At 26.3% G+C, this 11,170-nt stretch overlaps 1 protein-coding gene and 1 long non-coding RNA gene across 3 annotated transcripts; both read left to right on the forward strand.

Moving 5' to 3' along the window:
• Window positions 1-1,199: 1,199 nt before the first annotated feature.
• On the forward strand, window positions 1,200-3,575 carry LOC106798630 (uncharacterized). Its single transcript, XR_003266876.2, has 3 exons — window positions 1,200-1,313; window positions 1,624-1,670; window positions 3,325-3,575. It is a non-coding gene; the product is annotated as an uncharacterized lncRNA (long non-coding RNA).
• Window positions 3,576-5,622: 2,047 nt separating this feature from the next.
• Window positions 5,623-9,594, forward strand: LOC100801156 (derlin-1.1). 2 transcript variants are annotated; one of them, XM_014774637.2, is made up of 7 exons: window positions 5,623-5,745; window positions 6,157-6,292; window positions 6,683-6,756; window positions 6,911-7,004; window positions 7,532-7,660; window positions 8,283-8,461; window positions 9,197-9,594. In XM_014774637.2, exons 1-7 carry the CDS (start codon window positions 5,729-5,731, stop codon window positions 9,429-9,431), a joined length of 864 nt encoding a protein of 287 aa, XP_014630123.1. In that variant the 5' UTR covers window positions 5,623-5,728; the 3' UTR covers window positions 9,432-9,594. The 2 variants fall into 2 exon arrangements, with proteins under 2 accessions (XP_014630123.1, XP_003522846.1); XM_003522798.4 differs by having other exon boundaries at window positions 8,283-8,443.
• Window positions 9,595-11,170: the final 1,576 nt, after the last annotated feature.

The raw sequence follows: 11,170 nt of genomic DNA on the forward strand, positions 1-11,170 counted from the left end.
TATTTAGTTAATTTTTTTAAACATTATTTTTTATATATCATTAATAAAAAAAATTATTAATTTTTTCAAATTATAAAAAAATTAAATTAAAAAATATTTAATTTATAAATATTTTTAATTTTATTTTATATTATTTTATATATTTTTACTTTGAATAGTTTACGTATTTTATTTTGATTTATTCAATTTATTATTAAATTTCATTAATTAATATATAAATTATTTACGTAAATTATTTTGTAAATTGATTTAATATACAAATTGTTTTTACTCTAATTATATAAATCAATATAATTATATCAATCTGTATGTAAATTATACAAATTACATAAAAACTAAAATAAATTTTTTTATTCTAATTATATAAATTAATAGTATTTAATATTTATTTTTTTAGAAATCTTACATGCTATTATTTTCATTTTAACTATAAAAAATTGTTTAATAAATAAATTTTTAATACCAATTATATAAAGCTAGCAAATTACATAAATTAATATGTTAATTATTAATATAAATTATTTGCGTAATTCATAAAAATTATGTAAACTTATTTATATATTTATATATAATAAAAAATTATTTTTATTTGAAAAAGTAATAAATTATTAATTTTATAATTTTATAGATTTTTTAAATATTATTTTAAATTTATGTAATTTTTATAAATTACATAAAAAGATTTTTTAAATAATGTATATATTGGTTTATGTAATTTTTTTCAAATTAAAGAAAAATAAAATTTTTAGAGATGATAATTTATTAATATATATTGAAATAAAATTTTAAATAATAAAAATAAATACATGTATAATTAAATATTAAATATTTTATTTAATTTATAAATTTTATAATTCAAAAAAATTAATAATTCTTGACTAATAATACATATAAAATAATTTGTATAAAAATAATTAAACAAAACAAGTATTTTAGTGATTTATTACATTGTCTTTTATTAAATAAAAAATTATAAGTTCAACTGCTACTAGGTGCTTTTTTCCCCTAATTTTCTTTTAAAATTAATAAACAAAAAGAAAAATGGATGAAAGGAAAAATCGTTATTATTAGTGATTATGAATTGAGATGTTGATGTGTTTATCCTATATGTTGTGATTAAAAATTAAAAAAAAAAATACAAACAGGATGCTACTAACGTTGGTGATGATGGTGGTTTTGCTCATAATATTCAGGTTCCTACCTGCTACTTTTGGTTTTAGTGACCTATGATTTTCTTGCTTGCATTTAGCTGAGTTATTTATGTTATTTGTCAAAGCACCCAGCTTTTCTCTTCAACACTTCGCCATTCAAAGGTAACCAACCACCCACACGCACACTCTCTTATTCTCTATCTTTTTCTCTTTCTTGAATTTGTACTCTTTCTGAGTAGACCATTCGTTTCAAGGTATTTTCATTCTGTTAAGGATGCTTTGTCTTGGTGTACGGATCTTGATTCGAGCTGCATTACTTCTTTAATCATTGTGGAACCAATTCACAATCTTTTATGGTTTCGAACAAAATCAGGAATGTTAAAAAAGATGAGGCCCTTAATTGAGTATCATGATATAACATTAGGCGATTCTTATGCACTGTTGTTTGATTGTTATTATCTTATGAATGTAGATCTAGTGTTTGAAGAACAGGTATGAGCAAGATGTCCACTCCCTCATGTAAGTAATCCTTGCTTTAAGGATGCATTTGTTTTAGCTTTGAAAAAGCAATTTTGCGATGGTGGTTTTTTAGAACCTGTTATTTAATATCTACTATATCATATTTAACAATGTTTAATATATAGCTCATAAAAATCTGTGAAATTAACAAATTTCTTCAGTTTAACTGTGTACATGATTTATCTAGGCTGCACCCATCAACGGAAAGTAATCCTTTAATAACAACAACGTCAAATCATGCTTTTGTGTTTTGATAATTCAAAAGAAGAAAAGAAACGGTACCCAAAACTCTAAAACAAAAGAAGGTCTACCAAATCTTTCTTGCTTGTTGTAACTCCAAAATTGAAAACAAATTCTTAGAGAAGTTTAACTATAGATTTTCTTAGTCATTTTAATGTAGATTACTCATTTCTGAACTTATAACAATTGAACTCTAGGCTTCATTTATTTATTTTTTTATAAATATTTAAATAGTCTTTATAACAAAGACATATGATTCAAGTTGTAGTTGCTGCGATGCACGAACAAGAGAAAGTTGTATTATGTTAATATTTATATAGCTAGCCATTTAACTAGGAGGAAGGCAATTAAGGATGATTTTGAAGGCAAACATTTGAATTAACATGACTTGATTTGTAGAGAAATGCAGACTTTCAAAACTTGTCACTATTTACATTTGTGAAGATAGTGTGTAAGTTCAAGGACCATGACACCACCATTCTCGATTAGTCATATATTTCTAAAAATTTACTTAGTTTTATATATTTTGGCTATTTTACTTTATAAATTTCTATGGTTTTCACAGAATTTTTAATTACAATCTTATAATTTAAAATAAAAATGCTTTAAATATGTTTTTAATTTTAAAAATATGATGCCTTTTCAATCTAGTACTTATCTATATTTATTTATTTAGTCTAAAACGATAAAAAAAAAATCATGGGCTTTTAATTCCTAATAAGTAGCTATTGGTGCATGATCATACATGGAATTATATTAGTTTTGAAAAGAAAGGCCATTTATCTTTAATTCAGCCCATTTTGCAAGTTATATATGTTGTTGCTTAGTATGTTTCATTTCTTTTTTCAGTTGAATTTTTGATTTATTGTGTGCAAATCACAGTTTTCTTGGAGTTGAGGTCGGTTAAAATCTCTGTTTTATTTTTATTTTTTTTGTCTGTTAGCAAATACGTACCGCTTCATTATTTAATTGGAGTCATTTCTATGGGAAACTTCTTTGAAAGCTTAAATTAAATTAAGTAAATAGCATTGACACTATGGTGCATGTGTGACATTATACATTTCGGTGATTATGAAGCGAGGCTGATATGTGAATTTGGTTGCAGCTTTCAACATAAACTGGGAGATTGCTTCTTAATTTCTTGTATATCTGCAACTTTGCTTATTCTGCAAATAATCGCCTTTACTTTCATTGCACAGAATACTCCCGTTAGTGCGGGTTTCTATACCTCATTGAAATATGCAAATGAGTGTGTAGTATAGAATTGTATAACCACAATCATTTTCGAGATTAATTTCACTAGCTTGTATTTAATGTTGGGTAGATGAATTACTTAGTTCATATATGTAAGTAGGTGTTTTAATATGTAAAAGTACATTTTCCTGAACATTTAACATCTTGTCATCATTTGCAGATCTAAAAATGAGAAAATTGGGGGTCATGGCAAGTTCACCTCCTATACCCCGGCATGCATGCCCCACCACGACAGCCTCTTCATTTGAAATAATAATTTTTCATTAACGATTACATGTAGGCATGCATATGCTATTTAGACATGGTTTTACACTATTTGTAGCTTGAAAATCGATGTGTTTTCTGTGTTTGGCGGTGTTTATTTGCAGTAGCTAGCTAGTCGCTCATGCTTGCTTTTTTTAAAAAAGAAAAAAGAAAGAAACTATAATAGATAGCGCTTTCTAAAACAAGCGCTATTTATGTTTTAATAGAATCTAGTCGCTCATGCTTGAACTTATAGACAACACCTTTAGCAAAGATATCGCATGCAAGCATGCTTTTCAAAAGCGCTATCTATTTCGAAAAAGAAGCGCAATCTACGACCTTTTTTGGCATAGTATAATTAGAAGAGATTTTGTGACTCAAAGTTCAAGTTGATGCAAAAGCTACTTTTAATTGCTTCAATTGGACTAGTCCAAAATTAAAAATCATGTTTCTAACATTCACCCAAACATCTCGATAAATACAAAAATCGTGTTACTCATTCAAAACTCAAATTTGAAGTTCCAAATATGTCTTTAAAAAAGGAGTGGTGTGGTCAAATGAACCTTGACAGTGGAAGCTGCTACCAGATTGTAAAAATGAAGCTTTTTAGGGTTTATAATTTTCAAAATCTAATAAAAAGGATTGTGATTATTAAAAATTGTTGCTATATTTTAATTAATTATTTCAAAATTTAAAACCCCAACAACATTAATATCAAATTAACGGATGAACTATTTGTTACAAATTAAATGAACAAAAATGCAAATTTTAAAAAATAAAGGACCAAAGCAAGAGTTACTAAAAACATAAAGAATTAAAAAGATATTGTAGCTTTTATATAAAAAAGAAAGATAATTGAATTAAAGATAAAAGTAATATATATATATATTACTATTAATATACGTGGCAATAACAGGACAATATTCTAGGAATTTTTTTTCATTTTAATCTTTTTTCTTTTTTTCGCTTTTTCTCCAAAAAAACGGCGCAATGCATGGGTTGCTTTCTAGTTATACATAAGGTGACAAATAATATTAACTTTCATATTTTTTTTTTTACTGATATTAACTTTCATATTTAAATTAGAATAAGTCATCATTTTCATTCCTAAAATATCATCATATCTCCTAAATAGTCTTTAAAGTAAATAAATTATATATGTAATCCCTCAGATGTTAAAAATCATTCTAAATAATTTCTCAAATATTGAATATTGGGTCCTGATTGCCTTTTTGTTTCTGAAAATTGGGTTTTGATTCTTGTTGACGTACGTGATGGTGGTGGAGGGGAGAAGAAAGACAAGAGAAACTTTTTATTTTTTAAAATTATAATAAATAAACAGGTGACTATAAACAATCACTTTCTTAAAATTATATTTATTTTATTATATTTTGAAATTAAAAATAAATAATAAAATAGTTGTGATTTTTAACCTTCACTATTTGTAAATTTAAGCCATCAAAACTTATAACTTAAGGGAGGGAGTCTAACTCAATTAGATGAAAATAATTATATTGATAGGTATTTTAAAATTAAGAGATTTGATTAAACTTTTTAAAAATTAAAAGACTTAATTCAACATTTCTAAATAATGAAAGAATTAAATCAGTAATTAAGTCTTACTGTTATTAATTTCTTAAAAGGAAAAGGTCTTTAAATGGGTCTAAATTGTAAGATACACCTCAAAACAACTGTATGAAAAATAGAAAAATATATCCACATAAATGCATAAGAAAATTTCTCCGAACTAAATGATGGAGATTGAGTGGTGGAAAAGCCTATGAGAAGAGGACAAAGTCAATTAGTCAATTCTGCGCTCCGACATGCCAACTAATTAGGATATTTTTAATGACCAAAATTTAAAATACTCATTAGAGTATTTTAGAGCATATTAAATTATTTTTTATTTTTAAAAAACCTTACAAATTAATAAGTTATTTATATAAGATATTTATGTGAAAACTTAAAAAACCAACAATACCAACTAGACTTACTCTAACAAAAAAAAAAAAAAAAAAAATATATATATATATATATATATATATATATATATATATATATATATATTATCCTAAGAAATTAATCAAATATCTTTTCAATGGAGATGACCTAAGAGAAATTAAGTTGAAGTAACATTTGGTGAAAGACTTTGAACAATGACGGGTCAATGCTCAATACTTCCAAAATCTATTGTTTCTCTAACGCGTTTTATAATGCCCACTCTACTCTTTGGAATTTCCAAGAAACTATTTAAATATAACTTCCTTTACTCTGCTTGAAGAAGTTCAACTCTTGCATTGCTATCACCCTTTTCGTTCAACATGTCTACACCAGCAGAGTACTCTCTCTTTCTCCCTCTTTCATTTTATCTTTCTCCTAATAAAACACAAACATGAAAAATTTAAAATTGCAATTGATCATATAACTTACATATAGAATTTCCTTTTATGTTTACAATATACATGGTCAACTACTATATGCTTTTTTATTAAGTTTTTGTTCAGATACTAAAAATTTCATCATAATCATCTTAATTATGCATAAATTTTCTTTCACATATACGTAATGATATTTTTATCCATGATGGTTATGTGGCTGTAACTAATAAAAATGTTACATTTGCAAGAAATTTGAGCTTAGTTGTATATTATAATACTAACAAAGTAATATTGGTATCAAATACTTCTGAGTAAATTAATTTTGATAAGTTTTCCTAGACAAATGATTAAAATTTTCTATGCCGTTTCAGATACTACCGGTCTCTACCACCTGTGAGCAAGGCCTATGGAGTGGCCTGTTTAATGACTACTGCTGCATTTTATCTGCAATTCTATGATGCATGGAACATAGCACTTGATTATGGCTCAGTGTTTAAACGCCTTCAAGTTAGTAATCCAAAAACTGCTCTAAATTATGATCCATAGCAATATAAATGTTTATTCTCACAAAGAAAAAAGTCATAAATAGTTGTGCGTTAATCCATACCATTTAATTAGAGTCATTCTAGTTAAGTAAGACAACTTTCACATTCTCAACAATCACTAAAGAAGAAAATAAAAGAAATATTGCATCATATTTCACATTCCCAACAGTCAACTTTCACATTCTAGTTAAGTTAGTTTTAATTTAAAGGAGTTTGATTCATCATATTAATGTTACCTCCTTGGTTGAATTTTTTAGTTTTAACTTTTAAGTACATAGTCAAATAAAGAAGAACAAGAGCCACTTGGATAAATTTTTCAACAAATTTTTTTTTTTTTTTATATTTGTTGTAGGTTTGGAGGCTTATCACAAATTTCTTCTTTCTTGGCCCGTTTTCATTTCCATTTGCAATCCGTCTGATAATAATGTAAGCAACTCATAAAAAAACTTACATCTCATTCTGCTTTTCCCTTTGAGAAATAATGATCACAACCATGCTATATCCTCCTTTAATCCCTCATATTGTAAGATAGTTTCAATTTTTCTGTTGTTTGTAATTGTTTGAATTTTGAACTTCGTAGAGCAAAATATGGTGTTTCATTGGAAAGAGGGCCCTTTGACAATAGAACTGCGGATTATGTTTGGATGTTCATTTTTGGTGCACTCTCACTTCTGGTATGTGCAAAGAGTTACTGTTTATATATAACTTTTCATCTGTTGAGTTTCGGTAGGAGAAATGAAATATGCTTATGGCTTGTTTCGATACAAGTTAATAGAGCTTCTCTACTATAAATATGGAGTTTTTCTTTTTCCAGTAGAAAACCTCTAAAAAGCTTTTTTAACTTTGTATAAAAAATAAAAAAAATACATGCATTATCTAAACATATGTCTCGTTATTAATAAAATAGTGATAGAGACTATTTAAAAGAAAATCAAATTTATGATAATTAGAACCGATAAGAAAAATTGAGATCTAATAGAACTGACTTAGGATATTATTTAGGCTCATTTCTTCGGGAATAATTTATAATATAGTTTAATAAAACAATTAAGCGCAAATATACTTAAAGAAAATAAAAATACTAGAATCAAGCATAAATTGACATCAGTTTTGGGAAGTTTATTAATGAACAGCATTAATCAGAATAGTTTACTCCTAGTTAAACATATATTAGGGACTGACATTTTTATCCTCCTCTAAGGTGATTGCAGCTGTGCCATTTTTTTGGTATCCATTCATGGGAATTTCCTTAGTTTTCATGCTCGTCTATGTTTGGAGCCGCGAGTTTCCAAATGCACGAATCAACATTTATGGTGTTGTATCATTGAAGGTATAAATTCCAATGAATTTTCTTTGCTAATGTCGATTCTTTATTTTGATAATATCACAAAATTGATACTTGGAGTTCCTGGCACATTTGTTTTCCAACTTATTTATGTTGTAGAACATATAACACAATTTTAAGGTGAAGTTAAAAATTAAATATTTGAAAAAACACATACGCTTAATAAACATAGGAGTGTCATTAATTATAATTTATTTTTAATGAGCTTATGCTCTGTATTTTTCTCTGCACTATCAATTCAGTGCAGGTTTTAATATATTAAAGAGTGTTTCCTTTTGGTTGGTTTGAGATTGATGGAATAAAAACTGAGTTTATTGTAAATACAATTTGTTCCTTAGTGGCTGCCCAACTATTTTTTGCATGTGCTTTTCTTTTTCTCAACACAATTTTAGAGAATATCTGTAATAGAAAGCAACTTCTTTCTTTTTCTTATGTTTTTTTTACAACAATTATGCTAATACTTTTAACATATTAATAATACTCATGAAATTTCAGTGACTGGTAAGTTAAGTCAGTAATATTGTGAGTACTTTGTGTTAGAATTATTTTACTTTAACCATTCATTAATGGAAGTGTTCATCTTTTATTAATCTTATTTGCTCTGCAGGGTTTTTACCTTCCATGGGCTTTGCTAGCTCTGGATTTAATATTTGGAGATCCTATAAAGCCAGACATTGTAGGTATGATTGCAGGACATCTATACTACTTCTTAACAGTGCTTCACCCTCTCGCAGGAGGAAAGTTCAGATTCAAGACTCCTCTGTGGGTGTATCTTTTTTTTACCAGGTTATGGCAACTGTGATTATATCAAATTGTAGTTATATTTTAACACTAGTTAGTTGTCACATTTCATTTCAAATAAATTGCCAAAATGATGTTAACACTCTGATCCGTGAAAGTGTATCACTCAAAACACATTTTTGTTGCAAGGATCACATGATTTACATTTCCTAATTCGTATTAATTGTAACCTAAAAAAAAGAACTTAATATCTAATCTCCTCTTCACCAATGATATGACATAGATTAACTCATCTCTATTTATAAGATCTATTTTTTTTAAACCTGTGTTGTTTTTTTATATAAGGCTCAATTCATATTATCTTTTATCTTAATTATTTTTAGACTAAAAATATCTCTTATTAAATGAGAGAAATTATATTTACATGTATTTTGAAGAGAGAAACATTAATAATAATGATATTTTTTAAAAAGTATATTAATTTAGGACATTTATTATTATCAAATAAATTAATTTTTTTAATTTTGATAAATTAGATTATCTCTTATAAATATTAACAGAGTTAATAACTTTATTAATGAGTCTCCTCTATTGTTATAAGTTATAATCCTTAGATTCGGTGTATGTCCAAAACTAGAGTGAGGGAACAAGATAGTATAGGTGGTGCAAATTGAACATCATTTACTATACCAAGTTCTCTTTTTGGTGCGTATCATATACTATAGTCTATTAATTTTACATTGAAGCATTCTTATGATCCTTAATAATGTACCACTTCAGTCACAAAATAGTGGCATATTGGGGAGAGGGTACTCAAATAAATGCCCCTGTGCAATCTAATCCATCAGCTGGAATTGTATTCAAAGGAAGAAGCCACCGTCTTGGTGGGACTCAGACAACAACAAGAAGAACTGCAGAGCAAACTGAAGGGAATGATTCTGCTTCCTGCCCTCAACCGCAGAATCAGGGTGATGGAATTGCTTTCCGTGGAAAAAGTTATCGTTTGGATGGATGAGTTCAGTAACAAGATTTGTCTATATATGTATAATGTATGAGCCTTTTTTTGTTATTTTTATTTAACTAATCGGTATGGTGTGCCATCAAAACTACAAAACTGTAAATGTTATGATGTAATGTAATGAATTGTTTAACAGAACTTGAGGTTCTTTCCACTGCCTCATGTACTCCATCTATCATAGATTTTGTCATGAACATTTAAGAACTTAGTATGTTAATTATGTTCATCCACCACTACTTCAACAAGTGTAAAGGGTTTAGTGATTATTTAACTAGAATTCATCTCTTATTCTTGGTCCAATTAAGTTTCAAATTAATGTCTTTTTACCCACAAAATTAGATGTAGGATTAGGTTGAATTGGAATTGGAATTGGACTAACATTCGAAGGCACATTTAGAATTGGAATCACAATTCTAATTAAGTTCTATATAATTAAAATTAACCGTGTTCTTGTTGATTAACTTTTTTCTCTAAATTAAAATTCTTGCACATTATACAATTTTTTTATTTATTTTTACTACTTGTATCACTTTCAAACTCTCATTATTATATTACCATCACTATTATTATTATCATCACTAATTATTTATTATTATTACTATCATAATTTTTATTGTTATCATCATCATTAATTATTTTATAATAAAACTGAAAAATCAACATATCATTGTCTTGAGTGAAACTTGATTTGATCAAGGTCTCAATTCCAAGTTTTATAAATAAAAAAAAATATAATTTTAAGAGGTAGATCTCACTAAAGATGATTAGGTATATTCCTAATGAAAATTAATCATCAATAAATCTAATAGATATTCTATATTATTGTCACAATAACCAATGGTATAATAATAAATATGTTGAGGAGTGAAGACATTTGTTAATATAATATTCTCCATCTTTTTTAAATGACAACTTATCAAATACAATTATAAAATTGAAAAGAATTTTTTTGGTAATATTCTACGGATGCATAAAAAAGATAAATATTTAATTTGATCCTTAAAATTATATTTGATTGTTACATTAGTCCGTGAAAAAAAAATGAAAAATGATTAATTTAAGTGACTTAGATATAAAACTCTAAAAAAATTCAAAAGATTTATTTGAATTTTTCATAGGTATAGGAACTAATGTGTTAATGAGATATAAGTATTAAATTAACTATTTATACTAATAAAAAAAGATATGAAATAATTGTTTAAATAAATATGATGTGATATTATATTACACAATCATTACTTTTAATAGGTAGAATGAGTCATTCACGAATATTTAAATAAATTCATACATATTTGATTTAGTATGTTTTTAATAAATACTATTAATTAATTTTCTTAATATACGTGATTGAGTTCTTTTTTTTATACTTCAGTCCGGATGGATGAAATAGTTGTTAAAAAAAAAACAGTATTGTTAACTTTGAAGTTAAAAAAATGTTCTTTCCTCTTTTCATTTTATAACAAATAGTACTTTTGGTTTTTTTTATCAAAATAAGTTAAAAATTAAAACTAACATAATGAGTTAGTCAATAAAATATGTATTAAAATGGGTGATTTTTATCACGTAAAAATATAGGAGGTGTCACATTGAGTGACATTTTATGTTTTTTGTTTGCCCTATCACTACCGGACAAAATGTTTTCTACGTCGATTAAAAGATATATTCAACATCGGATATTAACTGTCTTCGTAGGCAATGTCATAAAAAAGTGAAGACTTTCTATGACGGTTTCATAA

This window comes from Glycine max, chromosome 4 (assembly GCF_000004515.6).
Source record: "Glycine max cultivar Williams 82 chromosome 4, Glycine_max_v4.0, whole genome shotgun sequence".
Lineage (NCBI taxonomy): Eukaryota > Viridiplantae > Streptophyta > Magnoliopsida > Fabales > Fabaceae > Glycine > Glycine max.

Excerpts from the sequence above, each read along its gene's own strand:
- LOC100801156 (XM_014774637.2), top strand. Across the intron at positions 6,293-6,682 it reads CAGTGTTTAAACGCCTTCAA|GTTTGGAGGCTTATCACAAA; the intron begins GTTAGTAATCCA and ends TATTTGTTGTAG. Across the intron at positions 6,757-6,910 it reads GCAATCCGTCTGATAATAAT|AGCAAAATATGGTGTTTCAT; the intron begins GTAAGCAACTCA and ends TGAACTTCGTAG.